The sequence below is a fragment of the Melanostigma gelatinosum genome (genome assembly GCF_949748355.1).
Source record: "Melanostigma gelatinosum genome assembly, chromosome: 19".
Taxonomy (NCBI): domain Eukaryota; kingdom Metazoa; phylum Chordata; class Actinopteri; order Perciformes; family Zoarcidae; genus Melanostigma; species Melanostigma gelatinosum.
In genome coordinates this window covers 9431116-9455075 of record NC_136652.1, presented here as the reverse complement: position 1 = coordinate 9455075, position 23960 = coordinate 9431116, and the positions used below count along the sequence as shown (strand labels likewise).

Sequence of the window (23960 nt, the reverse complement as noted above, 5' to 3'; positions counted from 1 at the left end):
TGGACGCTGCGGGTCATGGTCTTCGCCTTTCATGCCCTCTGTCCTGTGCTGTACCTTGAGTCTGCGGAGGATGGCAGCCACCCTGCGGTGCAGGTTGTCCCAGCGGCGGTTGCCTTCATGGACCATGGCTTTGAGCTGGCTGGCACGGTCAGTGCGGTTCTCTCTGGCCAGGCGGCGGTACTGGTTATTGACTAGTTCCAGCTGGGTCAGCCGCTCATGAACCTGCCTTTGGAAACCCTAAAAAGAACAGGGCAAGATGGGATGAGTTACAGAGTAACAGAAAGGAATTATGGCTTTAAATATAATAACAAGTCTTGTGAAGACATTGAACTTATTTATACCATTACATGTTTTCTTTTACCTTTGTGTGACTCACCATCCTCCTCATAATGTCAAATACAGCTGAAACAACTCGTTGATTAAAACATTTGTTGGTCGTCCGAAATTATTTGGTGTCAATTATGAAAATCAATTAATTATTTAAGTATTTTTTTCAAAAATGCAAATATTTGCTGGTCTTCTACAAAGTTCAGTGACATCTTTGGGTTTTGACTGACAAAAAAAAAGCAATTTAATATGTCAACTGTTGGAAACCATGACAGATTCATTGATAAAGAAATGATAGTTTGATTTACTTCACATATGTATCTTTATTTTCTTGCTGTTAAAAGAAAAATGGTAAACGAGCAGTATTTTTGTATTTATCTAACAGACACCAGAAAGAACATTGAGGAAAAAAGACAATAATTGGTCCTAGAGCAAAAACATGAAATACCCAGCTGGTCTGTCAAGGCAACAATTCAAAATTCATTAATTTACTCACATCCAATTTAATACAGAACATTGAGAATATTTCCCTTTGAGAAAACAAACAAGCATTCAAAAGCAGAGCTACTTCAAGTCTGTTCTGCCTGCCGACGTCCCAACTGACCTCAAACTTCTTGAGCTCCTCCTTGGCGACGGTATAAAGGACGTCTGCGGAGTTGGGATTGGCAGCGGTGCGCTCGGCCATCTTGAGCCAATCCTCAAACCGCGAGTAGTCATCGAGGAACTTGCACCAGAGTCTCCAGGTCTCCTCGATCCTACAAGGACACATCGTGGAATCTGTGCTAATCACTAGAGTTATTCTATGACGCAGATGAAGGCTTTCCTAACCAACGAGTGGATCTTTCTTTTGAAATTTAAAACTCAAGCTTTAAGTTATTAATTTGATTAGAAATTAACTAATTCTAATGTAAGAATTGGTGTTGCGTGGTTGATCTGATCTGACTGATTCATATCTGGGGAAAAGTGTGAGGACACCATACAGTACGTACGTGTGTGTGTGTGTGTGTATGTTAGTGCCTACCTGAGCCTCCTGTCCAGAGCCATGGCACAGATGGCCCTCCAACGCTGGTCCAGACTGTGGCTGGTTTCCTGCACGGAGTCACTCTCCGCCTCGGTGCCGCCAGCAGCATCTTCGTCCCGCAGCAAAACGTCGCACAGACTGAGTACTGACACGATGCCCTGCGTATGCTGCTCAATGTCCCTCTGCAGCTCCTGGACGGGCACACGGACGGACACGAAGTCAGACATGGCATCAGACCACACCCAGTGAAACCATGTGTTAAACATCAGTCAACAGACGTACAGATGGAGGACAGCAGCTCACTGCATGAGTCCACCCACTCCCAAAATGAAACAAAGAACAGATATAAATGACTAATCATAAACAGAGACAAAGACTAAGTGGGAGTGACAGTGAAGCAGAACAACAAAGTGTGTGAAGAAATATTAAATTAAAGTGCAACAATACCAACAATACCACAAAGACAACGAGAAGACACAACAACAAAAATCGAACGAAATAGAAAACAGAGTGAACACACGAAAAATGAAGACAATAAAAGAAAATACGAATAAAAAAAGAAAATTTGAGTTTAAAGACTCCTCACCCAGTTTAAACCACTGGTGGACTGGCTTATCAATAACAGAGAGTGTGTTTCTGTGTACCTGCTGCTCGGCCAGCCTCCTCTGGATCTCCTGGTGGTGACAGACGCTGTAGGTGATCGGTCGGGACAGTTCGGCCTCGATGCGAGAAAGCCACGAGCGGAGATTACTCATGTTCTTATCCAGCTGCTGCACCGCCACCAGGGTCTCCTTCAGCTTCTTCACCCTAAACACACACACACACACACACACACACTGCTTTACTAACTTTATCTTCCAACGTTCAAATGAAGTAATCCATAGTTAAGTGAGCAATCATGACTGTTGGAAACATCTGTACTCATTTATAGCGCGGACTAACCAACATCTTATCAAGTGCTTCTCAATCCTTTTGGCTCGTGACCTTTTAAACGTGATTAATTGACTAATTTAAAGTCCCAAAGGCAAATTTGCCTGTAATCCACAAGACAAAATAGGTATAAGCAAAGATTAGAGGAATATATGAATAAATAAAAACTATCTTGCTTGGCAAATAACTTTTCTTTTTACCCTCTTTGGTGGAGTCACACCCAGGACTGATCCTTTTGAACACGTGATTAAAAGGCACGAACAACAAAAAAGCCTGTAGCTAAATCTCTTCTCTTCGTATAAAATACATATTTTTGTACATAACCTTGAAAGTATACATATAAAAAGGACAAAATGAAAAAAACAGATACAAACACAGGAAAAGAACAAAAGAGAAAAAGAGAATGAAAAGACAGAAAAGAAAACAAAGAAAACTCAAAACTTTGAGAGAGAAAAAGAAGAAGAAAGACAAACAAAGAGAAAGAAAATGTAGCTCTCTTCTAACCTACAACATCCAAAATCACCATGGTAACTGACCCCGTCATGAAGACACCCACACACACACACACACACACACACACACACACACACACACACACACACACACACACACACACACACACACACACACACACACACACACACACACAGGTGTCATAGCAACCCTTGGGACAATAAGAGCTCTCTTCTGAAGCTTGAAAGGCTGAAGTGTGATCCCCATTGGGAGTTTGATCCCCATTTGATCCTTCCTCTCCTGTCGAGGTCCACTAGGGAGACGCTCTTCCCCAAAATATTAAGCATTGAAAACCGCTGTGAGTGTCAGCGGCAGGCTGAAGAATTCATGAAAGGGTCCCAACAGATGCCGGACATTTGCACAAGTACATACGTTGAGAGTCTGCATAGATCTGCTCTCATGAGATCCAACTTTCTTTTTGGGTGGTTCTTACTTCTTCAAGATTTGAGATTACAATTACGAATAGCAGAAAGTTCATAGACTGTCTTGGAAAAGGTTACGTTAATGGTTAATTATGATTCTTTAAAAAAAAAAATTCTACATACACAGTTCTTATAAAACTGCTTGTACCAAGATAACTTTAAACAATGATGCACCGAAATTTGCAACGTTTTGCTGAATGAAAAGAAAAATCCTTCGAACTAATGGACCTAAAAAACAATATATTTTACTCTGTTGTTGGAAATGTCAACTGATTTCTAGCCCTAGTTACAGTTCAGGAATAATGTACATTATATTCAGTGTGTGTAGTTAATGTGCCTTTATGTTTATGGCCGTGTAATTAAGACATAATAGAGTCGGTGTAAATTCTGTCCTGAAAATACTCTTCCCCTCTGCAGATACAACCATCCTTGTCAACTAAATTCTCCGTCTTTCTTTCACTCCCGCTCTACCTCTGACAGCCGAACAAAGGCCAGCAGCTCCATGCAGAGGCCCAACAAAGACACAAAACCCGGTCAGGGGTCCTCGCAGAGGAAAAAGAGACAAGAGGAGAAGGAACGGAGCGGAAAAGAGCTGGAGGATAAGTGAGGATATGAGGTTGGAGTTAAAGTTACTCAGAGACTTAACTCTCTTCACCTTACTGCTCATGTGCTTCTTTAGTGGTTATTGAATTCTATCATTTCACTTTGACATACATAATGATGCGTAGACTACTTGATTATTGCATTCCAGCTTCATATTTGTTCCTAATGCTTAAAGCAACTTTCCATAAAAATACCAGGGAAATTTAAAAAGGTCAAGAATTCAGTATTACACTGTGCAACATCTTAGCTGCATGGGATCAAGCTTTGAACTTTGAGAATCTGTGATTCATGCATGCCGACAGACACGGCCCCTCCCATACTAACCCACCCTCCCTCATGTGGTCCCAGTCTGAGTCAGTGGGGACATATGGTGCTGTCTGAGACGCAAGCACAGCTTTTCTTTTTCCTGATGGTGGGGGTAGCTTGTATATGTGAAGGTCTGTATCTCCAGCTCGTACGCAGGACTGTCCATCTGTCTGAGGGGAGGCGTCGGGGGCAGTAACAGTTTACCATCGCAGCTTAACCTACAGTCTGTACATTAGAAGCCATGTATTCCTGACAGCTGCAGAGCACGGACATAACAGCAGGTGGACGGATCCGCATTAGAGCTGTTGTTTAATTACAGGCTCCCAGTTGAAGCCCTTCTGTCCATAATAATGCTTTTTAATGTGGAGTGGCTTTGCTGTGAAAGGTGCGGAAGGCTAATAATGTTGTTCCTTTTATTGTGTTGCACTGAAAAAACACACACACACACACACACACACACAAGGATGTTTTAAATCTAAAAACCCTTTTAGCAATTGCCGTTGAAAAGTCAAAAATGTTTTGCTTTCTGAAAAGTGATGAAATTGCAAAAAAAGAAAATGCACACGCATACATGTAAGTGGGCGACTAAGTCCGTATACTTTCAGCTTCTGCGGCTGTTCTCACCTGGCTTCGATCTGGTGGAAGAGGTTGTGCCACCGGTGGTTGACCTCCTGCAGCGAGCCGTGGACCTGCGTCTGCTTGGCCTCGTCGCTGGCTAACAACAGCTGCTCACCCAGCTGCTTCAGGTGGCTTTTATTCTCACTGAACAAGTTGATTTCCTCCATGCAGTCCTGTGGAATCACGACATTGTGACATTGTGCATGCATTCACATTGTGCATGTGAATGTCGTGCCCCGAGAGAAAAAAGAGAAGGAGAACCCTCACAAACTGTATCTATTCAATGCAGGTCACATCTAAAATCTCTTTGGCTTGTTTGATTTATTTGTGTTTTACAGTAGGCTGATTTCATATGGAGATGTTTTCAGTTATCATGTACAATACATGATTTTATATTATGGATGTAAATTTCAACCGGAGTAGAAATGATTCATGCCCAAAGCTCATGAAGCATAACATTAGTAAACTGCATGTTTTATGCTCATTTGGTCAATCTGTTATTCCTTTAGGACACCAAAAGGATGAGAGGTAAGCATCTTTGTTACGACATAATCTTGTCTATTACAGAACAGCTTTAAATGACCAGCAAAACACAAAGATGGATTTCAGTTCAATTTCCAGTAAAGAGGAATGCTCAGTGCTCGGTTCATTCAACCTGCCAAACAGCTGTTTCCGTGCCCTGCAGCAGTCCGTTATCAACGGGGAGTGCCGTCTTTAGCGATCCAAATAATAAAGAGGGACTATCAAGTGCCACTCATTTTTCTCATCTCATCGGACAACTCAAAACAACGATCTTGCGGCGTTGAAACCAATTATTATCTTGTTGAGTAAATGAGCATGCTTCACGATGAGACAGGACAAAAAGGCTTTCAGTCGCTGAAAGGACAACGATTGTGTGTGAACAAAGGGACGTGCAGCCATCCCATTCCAGGCCACCATCTGTTATGAACAGCATCATTCATGTTGCTCATGTATGGATTTTAACCTACACAAGTGGGTTGATTGTGGGAATTACAGAATGTGTTATTTATGAAAAATAGTGTGCAAGAAGCATCCAGTGAATTTCTTTTATAATGTGCCTAATGATACCACTTTCATCCAAATTCATTTCAGAATACTGGTCACTCTGAACAATGTTATGTCCTGATGTAGTCTTGTACGGACAGTTGAAAAAGAGTTTTCGCGTGAAAACACCTGTTCTTCCATGTGTTTAGATGGGAAGATATTAATATTCATAAGATCTTGTACCTTCTTCAGTTTCTCCACCATTTCCTGGATGCTCAGCTCCCCGCTGTGGCACACCTTGTTCTCCATCTGAGTCAGCCAATCACAAAACTCTTTGTTCTTCTCGTTGAAGATGGTCCAGGCATTGAGACGGTCTGCAATTTCTTGTCGGCGCAAGGATACCTAGGAAGAGTGATACGAGCGTCATTCAGCGACTCTGCACACGTTACGGTCGAGAGACGAACGTCTAAGTATCAGCTGATAACCCTTTTATGATTTCACATTGAACACAAAGGTGTATCTATATATTAAAAACTACTGTCGTGAAATTTTAAGAGCTATTTTAAATTACTTCACTAACTAAATACAAACCTTTATAATGGTGGCAGGACACCTGTGGTGCCAGCTGCAGTTAGAAAGATATAAATAAAGGTTCATCTGTTGATCCTTCACCAACAAGTTACATATTGCATGAAAGCTGAAGCTGTTCGTGACCGACAGCAGATAAGTGTTGGTTTTATATCTGCATTAGCAACTTTTTACTGTCAGGCTAGTTTAGGGTAACCAGAGGACATACCAGGGATTATGGCGCATTGACCACACCGAGCACCAAACATTAATAATAGCATTTAAACAAACCATATTTACACCAGCAAAATAAATGGGTTTCAGTTACTAAACAGACTTGCTGGGAACAACTGCACGCAAACATCTTTTAACTGTCTGACGTGCACAAACGAAATTTGACAAATGTCAATCCGATCTAAAACGGGGATATTTGTTGTGATACTTCCTGGTGTGTATCTAAGATACTCTGACCTAATTATACTGTACAACAGTACACTTTGTAGATTAGATCTTGGTGTAAAGGGACAAATAACCTGGTAAAGTACTAAAGAAAAGTACTGTTCAATACAGCAGATTACATGGTACTGATGTCAATAAAAAAACAGCCAAATTAATATTAATGGTTTTCTTTTAATGCCAGTGGCATTTAATCTCTATCAGAATCAGTAATCAACTGAAATCCCTAAGGGACTCTGGCTGTTTGATAAATCTAACAAGGTTTCATTTTCCTAATGGCAGCTTAATGCCATGAGAACACCCCATTACACAGCTGAGGGGGGGGGGGGGGGGGCGATGATCTTTTGGAGGTTAGAGGGCTTAGCGAGCCCACAAGGCATGATTGAACCAGCTATAGTTTACTGCTCCGTGGCATTTATTTGATTCAAATGAGCCCTGCTTTGGTTTTAATGTACCGGTACTAACACTGCTGCGCCTTTTGGACTCTGGAGAATTTAGGGAGCATTGTGAGCTGCCGTCACCCCCGTGAGGACTTTGGGGCTTCCCCTGGAACAAAAGAGCCTGTCCCCTGAATGCCTTCAGCCCAGCCAGGCCATCTGCTCAGCGGACCCATTCCAGTGGCTTCCCCCACCTACAACCTGTTAACTATGCAGAGGAAACGGTTGTGGCTCAGATCCATGCCCTGTCAGCCATGTCAGGAATGAATGGGGATGAAACACCTTGTGTGTCATCTAAAAGCTGAAATTAGCATGACTGCAACGAACCCATAATAACGGACCCAGGCATGTCATAACCGTTGGTTTCTCAAGAACAAGTGCGTGTTTGTGTTCAAGCCAAAAGACTGAACTGTAGGAATTTGAGGGCATGTCTATACAGTAGAGCTGCTTTCACAAATAATGCAGTTACAGAATTAGCGGCCTGTTTCTGTTAGAGAGTTGATTGTTCTGTTAACGCAGTGCGTCCGGGCAGGGAGCTAATTACAACCTGAAAAGCTGTCAAGTGACTGCATCAAGCTACGCTTTTCTTTATATGCTGATACAAGCAGAAAAGGCTCCAAATCCAGAACTGTCCCATACAACACACATCTAGTATCAACGATAAGCTTACATTTTTGCACTTTTGCAGTACAAATGTTAAGAAAACTAATTTATTTGACCTGTATGGGGACAAGTTGCAAGTAGTGTTAACAAGAGGACAGGAAATGTTCCATGAACCAGCACATGTTGCTCTTTTCTCAAACAAATGAGAGTGTGTATGTGTGTGTGTGTGTGTGTGTGTGTGTGTGTGTGTATGTGTGTGTGTGTTCAGCCCCAGTGGTGCAGAGGCTTTGTGCTGCTGGTCAGCGCCAAGACACTTCGGCAACTTTTCCCTCCTTCTCCCCCACTATTTGCCCCAATCCTTCCTCTCCACCTGCACCATCTACAATCTCTCACTTACTCTGATTCAGTTTTTGGTCTCTCCTCTCTCCCTCCATTTTTTTTTTGTCAGTTCTCACCTTCATACACAGCTCTTCCCATTGACCATGGAGTTGCTCCAGCTGCTGCTCCAGCAGAGCCGAGTCACCGGCCGCTACGTACTGGGACAGGTCCGTCTTCATGGTGGCCAATTCCCTAAATCCACCGGTCACACGCTGCAGTAAGAGTTCTGTCTCCTGTATAACACACGCAGACAGCCAGTCAGACAGCCATCTACAAACTGAGTGGACACGCTTCTATACCTCTTTCTCGCTCTGACCGTCCAGATTAAAGGGCTGTGGACGGGGCAGGGGACAGAAAGGGGGAGGGGAGTGAAAGCATGGGGGTATAAAATAAAAGAAAGGGGGGTAAACCTCAGAGGCGCTCTGGTGGGATGGGGGGGTGGCTACTGATGGAGTTGAGGAACTTTGGCCAGTTTGCAGACCAGCTGGCAGATCCGTGCTACTGATCGATTAGAAGTTATGTGTCAACTTATGCTTTAATGTATTACACATTATGAAATGATTACTCATTTTGATTGAGACGAAAACATTATTTGTAATTTTTTTGGGGGCAATTTCCGTCCATCAAGTCGTTATTCTTGCAGGTTACGCAATGACGCGGTCAGTCACAATCAGTGCCTGTTTCCCTGCAAATTCAAACGTGGATACTGAGAAGTAATTTGGGCATTACATGACAATTTGTGGGTTTTGGGAGACTGTCTCTTTGGGGTCCTGCTGAATGATTTGCTGCGGGGATATGGACTTATATTTTAGCCACAGGGATGTAGCTAGGATTTTCGATACACGAAGGTTACAAGTCCAAGAGTCCCTAACGGCCAACAGTTGAGTCCTTAGAATGACTTGAGTAAGTTAACAGTGACTGTGAAAAGAATACTGTTTTGAACCACTGTCCTTGTTTTCAATAGTAAGGCAAAGTTGGAAAAAATCTGTAAAATGAAATCATGAATTATCATTTGATTTCTGATATTATTAGGTAATGCTTGTGCTCTTCTATCATTCAACAAATGTATGCTATAGTGTACGCTATTGTTTATGCTATCTATGCTATAAACAACTTCCTTCCATTATGAGTAAGTGATGGTAGAAGCACCGGGCTGTGATTCATTTCAATACTCCTCCAGTAGAATAGGGTCGGGGGTGCACACACAGACGAGCTGTTTTGTAATTACCTGAACATGTTTCTCGCCCTCAGAGTCCTGCGGTCTCTGTTTCAGCATGGCGTTCAGCTCATCCAGTTCAGACGCGATACTGGTTTTCATGTCCCGACACTGAGACCACTTCTTAATAAACAGCAGCAAAGAGAGGAGAGAGATCTCCGGAGTCAGTTCAACAAATATCTGACACGTTGTGATCAGCAACCTGTAATGTTTAACCACAACTGCTTCACTTCAAAGTTTTAGTAACTGAAGTCCAAGTATAAACTCAATAAATCCAAAAGAGAACAGCAGCCTCCTGGTCCTACAAAGCCTTCATTCACTTGACTGTTATGATAACCAAGTTGGTCTGTTGCTTGTCAGTTCTGCTGAATGCTGCTCTGTGTGTGATCTTTGACATGTTGCTCAGAGGGATTTCCCTTTCCCCGGGAGGATCCTGTCTAGCCTAAAGGGGTGAACACAACTTTCCCTGACCTTTGCAGGTCGACTGGGCACCAAAACATTGAGATACTGTATTTAACACAGCTCATGAGTCTCGGCAGCACTTCTGTAATTCAGACAACAGTGATCAGTCGAAGCTCGGAGTCATCCTTCAACTAAAATATCAATGTAAATTAAAGTATTAACCAATCTGAATTTACCCGACATTTTTTCCGCACTGCTTTGCTCATTTTACGATATTTAGATAATATTTTATTGTAAGTATGTCTGTGATATATGTATATGTATAATGCCTGTATGAGTCCTGATCTGTACATTGATGGAATGAAAGGGGCCGTCACTGGTAACCAGACATCTCTGGATGTGGATCATGGATAGATTTGAGCTTCTCTTTGATCCCTCTTGGCTGGAGGTCTGTGCCAGGGCAACACACCAGATTGTGTGTGTGTGTGTGTGTTGGGGTAGGATCAGGTCCTGGATATGGGTCATGTAAAGCTGACCCCTCCTACTCTGTTAATACTGTAAAACATGCTCTTCTCTTGGATTTTTTTGAGTCCAAAGCTGCTCGATATCTGCAAGTTTATCTGGATTCTGAAATATTATTAAAAACTATTTCTGAATATTTGTTTTGGCATCAGGCAAAGCAAAAGAAGAACCAGTTCAATTTAGGAGCGGATTCAATTCCTGGGGCGGATAAATACATTATTCTTTACTTTCACTCACAATGTGGGAAAGGGCATGGCCTTGGTGGAGGTCTGCACTTAACGACTGTGGTTCTAGTTTTTGTTTTGAATGTTGACAATAATAGGTAAGAGTGTTGGTATTTAATGGAAATATGGCTGTTACCTGAACAGCTGTGCCGACCAGGTCTCTTCTCCTCTCCAGCAGTGAGGCGGTTCGTTCCCAGGCCTCCTGTATGGCCTGAAGCTCTGACTGCAGTTGGCTCTGACACTCGGACTCTGTCATGGTTTCACATAAATGTCTGCCAGCCCCCAGCGTCTGGGAGTACACGGTGGAGTGCAGACCCAGAGCGTCTCTAACACACTTGGAAAGGGAATGTGGGGAGATACAGTTCTTATTGTTTATCATTTTAAACAAATTTAAATATTACATTTCGCACAATTTTACTCTTCCGCCACTATAAAGGAAGATTTCTGTTCATCAATGCAAGAAGCTGACTGTACATTCTCACGGGCATCCAAACATACTAACCTGGTAATCATCCGCGCAGCTTCGTAGCCGATGCGGTGTACACACAGCAGGTCCAGCAGGGGGCAGCAAAGGGTCAACTTCCCTCAACAGTATCCAGAGAAGTTTCGAGCCACGATGGTAGACTCTCCACTTGCCCATTTGTTCTTTGAACAAGGACCTGCGCTGGCCAGCCGAAGCCAACGAGTTGAACCAGCTGTCCCTCACGCGGCTAACTTGTGCCATGAGCTCAGATCTGTGAAGGAGACGAGGTTCCACTTGGTTATATTTTGGAGAAAATCAATCGTACTTGCTGTTAACATCTGTTGGCAAACACGTTGGCATCCATCCAGTGAGTGAAAGTGATCAGTGCTCCCTATGGGAATATTACATTTTCTAAAATATAAATCAGCACACAAAATGGTGGAAGAAAAGTTACAAATAGGTCTGTCATAGTCGCTACATCAACACAAAATCATCAGGATTTTAGGACAGCCTTAAGAAGTAATCGCAGCACGGGCAAGAGAAGAAACTTTCCTTTAGCTCCTTCAAACCAAAACAAAAAAAAGTAAGAGCTTTCCAAAGAAATGATTTCGGGACGCTTTGGTGAAAGAGACAGGAAACACCTGCACACACAGCATTTTGTTGCGTGTCTGCAGCGTAAACCCCAATGTGTGTGATTCTTGCAAGCGAAGTAAGAAATCCAACCGGAAAACCTCAAATGATTGCTGCACTTAAAACTCTGGTCTTACAGTTATGAGCCTGTCAGAGGCAGACAAAGATAAACCTTGAGGACAAGCGGGCGGAAGAAATCACAACTCGCATTAAAAGTACAGCTTCTTCACAGTGCACTTATTAAACTGTGTAATATATGTAATAACTATTCAATTATGGGTGTCATTTCGGTGCCAATATGGTGCAAAACACCTGCTATTCTAAAGAATTAGACTGACCAAACAAACCAAGGAGTGTGCTGAACTAAGCACCTCGTGAAACTGAGGAATGCTGCAGTATTATTCACTGAAAGGAGACACAGATGAAAGGAAGAACCAGGGGAAATCGCGGCTGAAAAACTGCCATTTAATGTCTTCCAAGACTCTTCCATCACGTACTTTGTCTTTCCTGTCTCGGTTTCAATGGACTGGACTGCGTGGCAGAGAAGCGCCTGCACAAGCTGATGTCCAATAATGATTTCAGCCTCAAGCCTCTGTGGGAGTGAGAAAGAAAGAAAACACACCATTTGTAAATTAATAAAGACACATTTTGCAAAATAACATTCATTATTTAAAACAAATGTCCTGCCTTTATCACAGTGATGCATTAACCCATTAAGAGTGGATGCAAAATATGCCTTTGTGGTGATGATTGCTAATTAATTCAGCTCCATCACGCCTTTATTACTAAATATATCTTTGTCAACATGTTTCTCAGCTAATAGCATGTGGGCAGAATACAGATGAGTGGTTAATCTAGAGTTCAGACTAATCTCCAGATGTAGGGGACAGACAGCCTTTATCAGCAAACAATTCACCAACATTGCGAGTTAGCTTTGCTTTCAATTTAAATATATTTTTTCATTTCTGTGTGCCAAGAACCAAACAACTTGAAGTTCATAATTCCCAGAAATGTTTTGTCCTAAAGCCATTTAAACACTGGTCCCAGCTGGTCAGATACAAATCGAATCAATGTCTCGGAAATGAAAGAAATGTATGGAGTCAAAAAGTGTGACGTATTAAGTGATCGACACCTTATGGACAGTCAGCATTTCTCGGAGGCTGGTGAAACTTTGCGGTTTTTTAGACATTGATTCCTCCTCAAGCTTCTTCTGGATCGACGTCAGGCGCTTACACTTCTCCTGGAAGTTCTGGGAACGCTGACGGTCAGCCTGCAGCTCTCTGGGATAAAAGGACAATTGGAGTTCAACTGAAAGCTACTTTCAAAATAAGTCATTCCAGCCTTGCACATCTTGTAAAACCGATAATGTTCTCGTCTGCCAGGATAACTTTTTTGCGCAAACTGTTTTGTGAACCTTCAAATTAGCAACAATGAGAAAACCCAAAACCTGAATGCACACTTTAAAGGCTTTTATTTGTGCATCATCTTTTCACTGAATTCTCTCACCTGTTCGTGTCAGATGTGCGAGTCATGCTTTCAACCCATTGCCTGCCGAGCTTGTGCAATCTCTCCGTCTCATGGTTGTTAAGGGTCACATAACAGCTCTTCTCCCTGACGTCAACCAGTGACGGAAACAGATCACAGAGTTCCAAGAGAACCTGCTACACAACCAGGGAATAAAAAAAACAAAAACACAGCACATTTATAATTCACCGTGGGGCCCCTTCATACAGAACTGAGACAGCCACACCGAATCAGAAAAGTGAAGCCAATGAAGACAATATCCTCGGGAAGTGTAAGTCACGCTGAACCTAAAGAGATGTGCTTATTGCAGCTCTCCCATCCTCGACCTCTCCTCCACAGTTCAAAAGCATCTCCTTCGATTTAAAGAGGAGGCATAGAAGTATTTTACAGGGAAGTTCATTTATGGGCAACAATAAAGTTTCTGACCAACCTTCATTGAGTCTGCGTCGTTGAACCTGGTCAACAGTGTATGTTGGGTGCTCTGTGCCTGCTTTTCAAGGGCCTCCAGTCCAGTATGAAACAGTTCCCGTTGCTCCAAATCTTCCTGCACACAGAAATGTGATGGTGATGATACTCATCTGGATTTGTGAAATTTGAACTTTAAGCAACAGTCTCACATTTAATGTCAGGGAAACTGTTCTCCATTCATTAGACACTTGAGGAGTTAGATGTCAGGATTATAGATAGCTTTTTATATTGTGTTAGTCACTGTACACACACGGTCTTGTATCAATCCTTGAACTGTGACGGAATCTGCACAGTTAAAACCAACAATTATACTGTGGCTGTAAAATGAAGGTGATGTTTCAACTTATTTCCTCACCTGAAGACTTTTCTTTTTTGCTGACATTGCCTTGCTCAGCAGCAGGACTTCGCGGGACAGCAGCCTGGTCTCTGATTGGACTACATTTGTGGCCAGTGGTTCTAGTCGTTCAATGAGAGGCTTGCAAGCCACGAGCACATCTCCCACACTGCTCTGCAAATCCTCAGCAGCATTCTGCCACATCTGGTGATAGAGTGTGAAGGAAAAAAAACAGTTGGATGGAGAAATGAGAAGAAAAGCGCTGTTTTTTAATCCCTTTGTATATTTACTGTTTTTACTTTGACCTTTGATTTGATTAAATTACTTAGTATTTCCTGCTTTCCATCATCTTTCCAACTATTTTCATCAATGTCCATTGAAATACTCATCATGGATCATAATGTCATGGCTGCTTTTTATCCTCTTGAAAAATGGAAATGGAAATGTCATGAACGGAGGCTTGTTTTTGTTGCACGAATGAGCACAACAACACATAATACAGCATCTGAACTACGCAGGTATACGAACAGGAGATTTGGTGAACGAACGCGGAGCAGATCGACCCTCGCTGATATCGCTAAGTGCATGCTGTCTGTTTCTTTCCAAGAAAACAATAGGAGACCAGTCATTGAGAAACATTTGGAATGGAATTCTGAAATGCAAGCGATAGAGTACAGCATGAGTCAGTTGGAAGGAAAACTATTTGAAAAACAAGCAGTCTAATAAGCACGCTATCAGACTAGTTCTGTCTAGTTCTGTCAATGCCAGGAATCAATTCAACTCATTAAAATATACACAAATAAACAAGTCAGTGTTTCCGACATGAACGTACAAAGATTTGGCAAACGTACCGGTCTTCTTCCGATGATGTGATGATGAAAACATCATCACATCATCGGAAGAATACCGGTACGTTTTCAGCGTGTATATATTTGATCTTATGCACCACCAACTTATAAAAAGCTTTGCATTACATTGTTTTTTTTTTACTTTTTTGTGGCACCGTAGCGTGAGTCTCCAGAGACGGTGCCGAGCTACGAAGCACGCACAAAGGCGTTAATGCTCAACACGCTGTTTGTTGTAACCGCCAAACCAACCGCTGTAAAACCAACCTCAACAATGCCGGGGAGGAACTGTAATTAACTGTTAACTTATACCTCGTATTCGTGGACTACTTCCTTGCCTTTATACAAGCCTCATAAAATAGTTGACCGATAAGAACATACTGTAAAATGTCTCACTCGGTACATATCTCGATATGTAGTTCTTTCCTGAACAAAAATGTTTTGTACATATGTTATATACCAATATAAAGAAATGATTATCAGCCAATACAGCAGATTTAAATATTGAAACTGTTTTGGGACTCAAAAGTCAAAAATCGGTCGAGGCTCTAATCCTCCATGTTGCAAGGCAGTACTGTAGCAGTACATCAGGGATAAGGGAGCCAATCAATTCAAATCAATCCCTGGATTCCGTTGTAAACACTTTGACAACAGCTTCAACCTCACCTCCACCGAGTGAACCGCGGCCTTTGTTTCCTGCAGATGTGGAGATCTGGGCAGCTCCTCCCACTGATGCCACAGGGTTTGCATGTTAAGAGAGCATTGATCAGACAGCCGAGTGTACTCCTGCCAGAGGGAAATTGTCTCTCCTGTCCTCTTGTGCTCATTCATTAACTCCTGCACCACGTCCTTCCACCTGAACACAAGAAATGAATCCTCTAGAACGAGAATGTGCTTTCAGAAAGGCTACAGTTATCTGATGGAGCCGCGGTACAGGAATGAAAATGTGCACTGTGAATACACTGATTTCTGTTCTGGTAATTTCAGGCCACTGACCGTTTTCGCTCTCCACTCATTTGATCGTCCATCGCCTGTGCTGTTCCACGATGAAGAGTCGTGACAAGACTCTGATAGGATTGGTCCACGGACGCCCACAGCTTTTCTCCTTTTATGGCCTTCTCCTGGAGTTGCTGTGCACAGAATTCACCTTTTGTATTTTCACTTCGGAGGAGCACTTACTTCTCCTAAACCTAAGTATGGTGACTGGGGTCTTGTCATCCAGGAACGCCCACACCTTCACTAAATCTGTCAAGACTAGATGTAAGGGCTTTTAAGGGAATTCAGTTACAACTGGCTGTGTCAAACTAAAAAAAACAAACATGTCTTTTCTTCCTGCAGCTGTAAAGTCTTCATGTGATATGATCGCCATGACTTCTGCTCACCTCAAGTAGGTCCACGTGTCCTTCTGCCTGCTTCAGTGAGAACAGAGGCTGATGCTGAAGAGCACAGCGCACCCTGGTGGTGTGCGTAGAAGCCTCCTTCAGATCGCTCTCAAAACAACTCCAATCCTCCACATTCTGTCGTAGAGCTGGTCGCAGAGCTTCCATCTGTAAATTAGCACAAAGGAAGAAAAGAAGAGGTTTGGTGATGAATGAATGAATGAATGAATTTTATTTATATCGCGCTTTTCACAGACATAATATCACAAAGTGCTGAACAGAGCAGACATTTAAAAGCATAAAAAACACAATGTGACCCTAGGGTCACATTGATGACAGTTGGGAGGATTTACTTAATATTGTTGAGGACCAGGTTCCCTGTTTTAAAAAAAAAGCCATTGTTCATACAAAAATAACGAATAGTGTAGCTTTAATTATATGTTATATAAATGTGTGTGTATGCTGTACAAGCATGAAGCAACAGATCTTATCATTTACAAGAGACAGGATCTTCTCAATTAAAAAAAAATCAAGGAGGATCAGAAAAGGCACCTTAAATATGTTGGCCAATAACTTTTCTATGTCACTGATTGCCATAACAGATTTATTTTTCACCTGCTGACTAAGATCCACGCAAGCCAGACAAACACTCTCTGTCCGAACGGAGAAGGCGATATCACAAGGGTGATCCTCTTCCTTTTCAACATGCACACTTGTGGGTTTCAGCTCCTGCAAAGCTGCAGACACCTCCTTCACTCTGCTCACAACAGCCTAAAAGAAAAAAACAGGAGCAGTCTCAAGATCAGAGGACGTCAGCAGGAGAGGCGGATCGAATACACACCTGCTTGCATCGCGTTACTGTACCTCCACCTCCAGCAGAGCCTCGCGAGCCAGAGTTTGGCTGCTGGGCTGTTTCCACTGATTCATCTGCTTCTTCTGCTGTTCTATCCGGCTGTGAAGACGCTGTAAACGCCTCTCTCTGTCTGCACACGTGTAATGCATCTCTTCAGCTTCACGAGTCTGAGTGGACGAAGACAAACAGTGGTCGATTATCAAAGTGTGAAATAAAAAAAAACCTTTTCTTTTTTGTCACTTTGAAGAGACACAAAATAGAAGCTTTTGCCATTGATGTTGGCATAGTTTGAGTTATGTCTCTGGTTCGACTGATGGGTTTCAGTTTATAACCATTCGCCAACTATTTGAGCTTTTAATGACAAGAAACACAACTTTGTATTCTTTGAATTTGGTTGTATGGAAACATGCACCCAGATCAAGATCTGAGCCAACTGTACTGCTTTTTGCGCATTGCATACAAATATTATTAGACCAGAAAATAAAAGAGAAGGTCACAGTTGCATCATTCAATTTCAGATTCTACAGGTCCACGTGTTGTACTGTAAATCACGAGCTGAAGAGCGGACCTGGCTCTCCAGCTCTCTCTGAAGATGCAGCCACTGCAGTGTGACGGCTCCAAGTTCCTCTGCAAACGCTGTACGTTCTGAGCGGAGAGTCCGGACGTCCGGTCCCACCGGCTGAGGCCCGGACTGACACAGGAAATCAAGAAGGAGCAGCCCATTGACCGTGCCTGTCTTTAGCTCCTGAGAAAGAAATCAATACAAATATGCATATAAATAAAACCACAAGAGCTTGCTATTTCAAAAAATAAAGAAGTCAGTGTGCTTCAACTTTAGATATCGTACAGGTTCCTCTGCTGTGCAACTGAGTTTGATTCTAATTGCAGGTGTCTGACCAGGAACACATTTCTAACGTAATATATGTATTTTATTTTTTTCCTTAGCATTGGTAGTGCTTTTATTGCATGAATAAACATTGGATTTTTCATTTTTCTTTGCCTTTCAAAGTATTTATGTATTTTGTATGTATTAAGAAAAGAGAGCTTTAGCTTTAATTTATGTTTCGTTACAGTTCGTACAGAAAATGGTTATCTTGTTGACATAACGTCAATGCAGAAAGGAAGGGCTGTTGAAACACAGTCGTGTATTTTAAGGATGAACACACGGAATTTTGAGATGCTCTTGAAAGAAATGCACAAAATAAAGTCAAAGTGGACACTGGAGGTGTAAGTACCTGGTAGTGTTGCAGAATTTCAGTGATCTGAGCAGCATCTTTGGCCTTGATGACGGTTTCTTTCTCCTGGTTCAGCCGAGCTTCAAGCTTCTTCAGCCAGTCCTCCAGGTCAGACAGCAGCTTTACCGGCGGCCACGCTGCCAGCAGCCGCTAATGGACAGCAGACAACAGAGGAGACTTTACATTCACTTCAGTCAAACAATAAAAAAAACAGTTTTATTTCAATCTGACTTTTGTGTCTAAATGATTTAGTTCGGTCTCCTGTGGGTATTGCCAAAAGAGTAAGACATCAAAGCTAATCTTAAAACGGACAGGGTGGAATATTTATTATATTTCAGAACTATCTGCTTTCATTCACTGGTGGTAAATAGCAAGGAGGTGAAGGACATTTTACATTTTTCCTCACTTAGTCCTCCCAAACTCCCGGTCCTTAATCACCCCAAAACAGATTTGAACAGGGTTTACACTCCCCTTCACTGGAGGAGATTTCTCAATGCCTAATTATTTTTGAAAACCAACAGCACTTCCATTGAATCTAGACCGCCACACTTTAAAGGAGATAGTAATATTTAAAGTGTATAGAGGACATTTGATGCAATAAAGGCTGGAGGTCACGCTGATCATTGCATCATTTATTTAAGGTAACATATAAATACACCACAGTATCACAGTTAATCTTTCAGTTACGGTGCAACTACCTCTGAAGCCTTTTTCTTCAGCTCAGGTACTCTTTGTATGTACTGTACCTGCTGCAGGCGGTCTTGTATCGCGGACAGGTCAGAGGTCAGCTGGGTCCAGCTGCCCTCCAGCTGGGCGAGCTGAGCTCTCAGCCCGGGACAATCAGCTTCCCTCAGGTGGAGCAGCTTAGCGGCTTCCCTGGATGCAGACGCCCTCTGCACTGACATGGCTTCAGTCTCCATGGAGAAGTCCTGGGGGATGAGAACACAACGAGTGTCACAGAAAAATGCCGATCATGTGTGAATTATTCATTTTAAACTGCGGGCAGAGTTCATCATCCTGTGAATCCTGAGGTGGATCGAATTAGAAGATGACAGTTTCTATTTCCTCTGCTGTTGGCATCGATACAGTTATCTGGGGCTCAATACTGTAGAACCAACCTTAAAATTGTGTGTTTCACTTGTGGATTGATGCTGTTTTAAATTATTAAAATCACTAAAAAGGACTGAGAAAACAATAGTTGTTCTCTGTCTATTTTTTTAGAAACGTGATGAGTAGACAAGACAGCCATACCAGCAGTTTAATCAGATTGTTGCAAATGCACGCCTGGTTTGTGTCGGCCAGCTTTGACCAAATCTTCTGGTGTTTCTTGGCACCAACCAGCCATTCACTGACCGAGGCAAAGTCAGTCTGGAATCTGTGGGGAGGATGAGAAAAACAGACAGCTCATCCAGTGGGGCGGAACATGACCGCTCCTTAAAGCAAAGAGTGAGTTAAGGACTTGGGCATGGGTACAATACTGCTTTACAAGAATTGACACACTTTTCAAGTGGCACATTTCGGGTGGAAACAAAGTCTGTGTCCCACTTAAATTCTTTGACTAAATCCAAGAGAATATCCTCAGAAATAGCTGAAACCTCATGCAGTAGTATCCTTAAGAAGCTGTATTAAGCCTGTAGATAGGAACTCATATCTTTTGCGTTTTCACACGATGATGGGTTTGAGTTTAAAGTGGCTCTTTTTTTAAATGGACTTCACTGCAGCAGAATTTGACTCAAAATGCTATCACAGCCTCTCAATAATACTCTCCACTGCAGCCTCCATCATTGTCTACAGAGAAATAAGCAACCAATTTATTTGATTATTTAGATTTAACTTCTGACTGGACCTCTATTTATGCCGTTATTACAAATCACATTTCATGATCATACATACTAGACCTGTAAAAAGATGCCTGTTGTTGCTTATTTTAACATGGGTACAAATCAATACAAGACTCAGTACATCTTCACATGGCAAACCCGAAACAAGTATCTATGAATAAACTAACTGACGTGGTTCTACGGACAATACAATACTCAGACTGCTTGGTCTGCATTGATAGACAATAAAGTTCTTTACTGTAAAGATGCCAATAATCTGTCTTCTTATTCTTGTGACATGAATTGGATGTTGGTGTTTTTCAGACTGTCCCACCTGTCATGGCTGTCCTGGATATCGCTGCAGCGTCGACTCTCCTGCTCTGTCCGCCTGTAGGCGCCGAGCCATCGCAGCTCCAGAGCGCCTCCTGCGTGACCAACTCTGGCAGCAAACTCTGGATCTGTCTGCAGCGCCTTCCCCTGATCCAGGAGCAGTCCTAAAGCAGCTCTGCTGTCATCCAGCTGGACCAGTGTTTGCTGAGTGAAAAGGAGAACCAACAGTGCTCATGCTGAGTTTACATCAAACTCTGTCAGATTCTCCTGACAAGCCAACACCACATTAACATTTGAAGAACGAGCATGGACCGACTGGTGGAGAGAAAATGGTGCTTGAGAGCATGAGTTTGTGAAATGTAAAATAACATAAAATAATGTCTTTGTCCCATCCAATCTGACATTGCCATTTGAAGAACTATGAATACGATATCAGTCGCTGGACTTTGGTAAGGACATATGTCTACTGTCTTTACCAAAGTCCATGTCATTGTCTGGAGGTGACAGAGAAATGAAAAATCGTGACCACGTAAATTCCTGACTGGGCCAATCTGAGAAGAAAGGGAAGAAAAATGCAGGAAGAAAAAATCACATTTGTTCATCCTAAAACTGGTTGTTGGCCATGTTGGTATTTGATGTTTGTTTCTTTTAATTAAAGTGAATCACTGGCCGATGACTCAATTTTGTTGCAGTTGAGTAACATATTTTTCAGCAGTATCTCAAACATCAATGGTTAACCTCAAATGTGTCCCTCAAATACCAAAAAATGCTCAGGAACTCTTCTCACACAAATATTAAAAATCAGCTCATCATGTTTCAAGGAGAGACATCGACACAAAAGACCCCGTATCATGTTGAGTTTCAAAAAAAGTATTGAAAAAAGTTTCCTCTCTTGCCCTCACTCAGCTCCCAACCCCTTCCCATGAAATGAAGCATATATACAGTAGTTCATGTTGTCTAGAGGCTGTTTGGGGCATGCTGGGAAATGTTGGAAATCAGTAGCAGAAGTCTGATGAGACAGCAGAAGAATTCAATATGTTTGTGTGACAGGGTTTACCTGGCAGGCGGCTTGTCGGTGCTGAGCTAACATCACGCTGTCTCCCTCTGGTTCCCCGCTGCTGATGAAGGCTTCAAAACCATCCAACAGCCCGCCAAGTCGACCAAAATCATCCTCCCAGCGGGTCCACTCCTACAGCAGGTCCAACCATAAACCCACACATTCGTTTTAACATTTCAACACCAAATACAAGATTCTCAACAGTTTTCCAAGTATTCTACATTCAAAAAGCAAATTTGTTTATGTATGAATTCAAATGGCCCTCAGCAAATGTGTACTACAAACCTGGATCCTCCTTTGAGAAGCCACTTTCTGCTCCAGAGCCTGTTGCTGCAAAGCTTTGGCTCTGACTTCCAGCTGTACCAGCTCATCCTCTTGACACTCGAGTGCTTCTGGCTCACGTTGGAACAGATGCTGCACAAAAGCCAACTGAGACCCGAGGACCCGCAGGAGCTTCTGGATCACCAAGAAACCAGATTTATGACAGCAGTGAAGTGAAATAATTGCACAGTCGGCCTGATATAAATAAAGACGGACAGGGCAATGAAAACAGACACCGCCTGTGACTGAGGTCTGAATATTGTTGGGTGAAGTCTAATCATTAATTGTTTTACTGGCCGTCTCTTTGAAAACCATCAAGAGGCTTCTTTCTACGCACTCCTGGGAAAGTGCCTAGTTTAAATCAAGTCTTTGCTTGCTTGTTGAAGAACTTGCTGAAAGCGCAGTGAGATACCTGGTGTCTGCAGAGAACGGCTTGAAGTTGGCTGCAGTTATGAACATGGCGCATCTGCCCTTCTGTTATGCATTCTTCACCCAGTTCCAAGAGGCGAGTTATCCCCTGAAGTAAGGACCGGGAAGCTTGCTGCAGCTTGGCTTTTACCCCTGGACTCTCCCTCCGATGTCGGCCCAGCACACACTGCTGAGAGATACAGAAAAGCATAAAGTTGAAGGAAAATACGATTGACTTTTCAAACTCAGATCCTACATCTCTCCTACTTTGACATTCGTCTGTAATTAGGGCTGATATATCGCTGTTTTTTCAGCTGCGGGTTATTTTTCCATGTGTAATTAAAAGCAGAAATGATAATGTAGCAGTTATGGCTTTTAACAGCTCTCCAATTATCCGTGCTTGTCATGTAATATTGTTGTTATGAGAGTTAATTAGAATGTTTTAGACAGGTATTTACTGGGCATGTTATAGTAGTGTACATATACAAAGGCAAACATGCATAAAAACACACAAAGAAAGCTGCAAAGCACTGGTTACCTCCAAACTGGGAGCATTCTTAATGCTGGGGAACATCTCACTTTGTCCTCGTTCAAACTCGTCCAAGTTAAACAGCTGGTTGGAGGCATGCCCCTGTGTGACAAAAAGTACTGTGTTATTTCACAACAGTGGTGGAAAAAGTATTCATCATTTGGTAAATAAAAGTACCAACATGACAATGTAATAAAAGTTATCTGTTTTCCCTAAATATAAGTAAAGAAATAATATCACCAAAATGTGTACGTATCAAAAATAAAAGTAATCATTTCACAGATAATTTTATCAGAATTGCTTCAGTCAGTTTTATGTTATTATTTGTCATTATTGGATTATCATTATTGATGCATTGGTGTCTCAGCAGCACTGTCAGGTTGTGAGGGCGACAATTGAATGACTTTCTATATTCTCAGGTTGTTGAATCTATAACAATGCATCATATTTTATAAATGGATGTTAATGAAATATGATGCATGTTTTCTGTGTACAATTTAAATCAGCAAAGCAACTAGTTGTATCTGTGAAATAATTGTAGTAGAGTAAAAACTATACAATTTCCCTCGTGAAGTATAAGTATGAATTAGCAAAAAATGGAAATACAAAGTACAAATACGGTACCACAAAATTGTGTTTAAGTATCTGAAGTTATACAACTCTCTACTACTGGTTCAGACGATGTACACATACACATCATTAGAAATAGATGGCATCCAAATGATGCCTATTAGAATTCCAATTAAATACATGACATCCATTAAAGCACAATAAAAAACAAATCAATTCCAAAGACATAAAAGCCAGATTTCAGCCAACAAACATTTCAAATGGCTATTATTGCTGTGACTAATGACATAATATATTAATGGAATTCATCAAATTCTGGGAATGATTCGTATTTCAAACCTGATGTTGGTATGTGGGTCCCAGATGTTCAATGAGCTGGTTGTGGGATGAGGCGGAGACCAGCTGGACCGTCTGTAAACAATCCTGAAGGGAAGTCAAACAGCGGAGAGCTTCTGGTCTTTCCCTCAAAAGTGCAGGTTTGGTCCCCGACTCCACTTTACTCAACATCTCACACAGAGTCGCCAGCTCAGTCGATACACACTACGCAGGTATTTAGTCAGAAACACAAAAACAGAGCTTTTAGAATCAGAGGTGGAAGAAATACCGTCCTTTTTTTGGATAGTATTTACATAATACTAAGACAC

At 42.1% G+C, this 23960-nt stretch overlaps 1 protein-coding gene across 1 annotated transcript in view; it reads right to left on the bottom strand.

Moving 5' to 3' along the window:
- The window catches only part of syne2a (spectrin repeat containing, nuclear envelope 2a), a gene marked incomplete at its 5' end in the record, with an annotated part of 83876 nt that overhangs the window by 8664 nt on the left and 51252 nt on the right, over nucleotides 1-23960 (bottom strand). The window contains 30 exons of the mRNA XM_079291148.1: nucleotides 55-237; nucleotides 932-1082; nucleotides 1349-1539; nucleotides 1993-2155; nucleotides 4747-4913; nucleotides 5989-6147; nucleotides 8264-8419; nucleotides 9415-9525; nucleotides 10687-10884; nucleotides 11053-11284; nucleotides 12141-12235; nucleotides 12776-12923; nucleotides 13150-13304; nucleotides 13598-13711; nucleotides 13991-14173; nucleotides 15481-15670; nucleotides 15811-15944; nucleotides 16197-16361; nucleotides 16809-16964; nucleotides 17058-17213; nucleotides 17615-17791; nucleotides 18282-18431; nucleotides 19028-19210; nucleotides 19533-19656; nucleotides 20436-20635; nucleotides 21489-21620; nucleotides 21774-21944; nucleotides 22222-22407; nucleotides 22756-22848; nucleotides 23656-23856. Coding sequence (XP_079147274.1) covers nucleotides 55-237; nucleotides 932-1082; nucleotides 1349-1539; nucleotides 1993-2155; nucleotides 4747-4913; nucleotides 5989-6147; nucleotides 8264-8419; nucleotides 9415-9525; nucleotides 10687-10884; nucleotides 11053-11284; nucleotides 12141-12235; nucleotides 12776-12923; nucleotides 13150-13304; nucleotides 13598-13711; nucleotides 13991-14173; nucleotides 15481-15670; nucleotides 15811-15944; nucleotides 16197-16361; nucleotides 16809-16964; nucleotides 17058-17213; nucleotides 17615-17791; nucleotides 18282-18431; nucleotides 19028-19210; nucleotides 19533-19656; nucleotides 20436-20635; nucleotides 21489-21620; nucleotides 21774-21944; nucleotides 22222-22407; nucleotides 22756-22848; nucleotides 23656-23856 — 4824 coding nt within the window. The remainder of the gene's footprint in view (nucleotides 1-54; nucleotides 238-931; nucleotides 1083-1348; nucleotides 1540-1992; nucleotides 2156-4746; nucleotides 4914-5988; nucleotides 6148-8263; nucleotides 8420-9414; nucleotides 9526-10686; nucleotides 10885-11052; nucleotides 11285-12140; nucleotides 12236-12775; nucleotides 12924-13149; nucleotides 13305-13597; nucleotides 13712-13990; nucleotides 14174-15480; nucleotides 15671-15810; nucleotides 15945-16196; nucleotides 16362-16808; nucleotides 16965-17057; nucleotides 17214-17614; nucleotides 17792-18281; nucleotides 18432-19027; nucleotides 19211-19532; nucleotides 19657-20435; nucleotides 20636-21488; nucleotides 21621-21773; nucleotides 21945-22221; nucleotides 22408-22755; nucleotides 22849-23655; nucleotides 23857-23960) is intronic.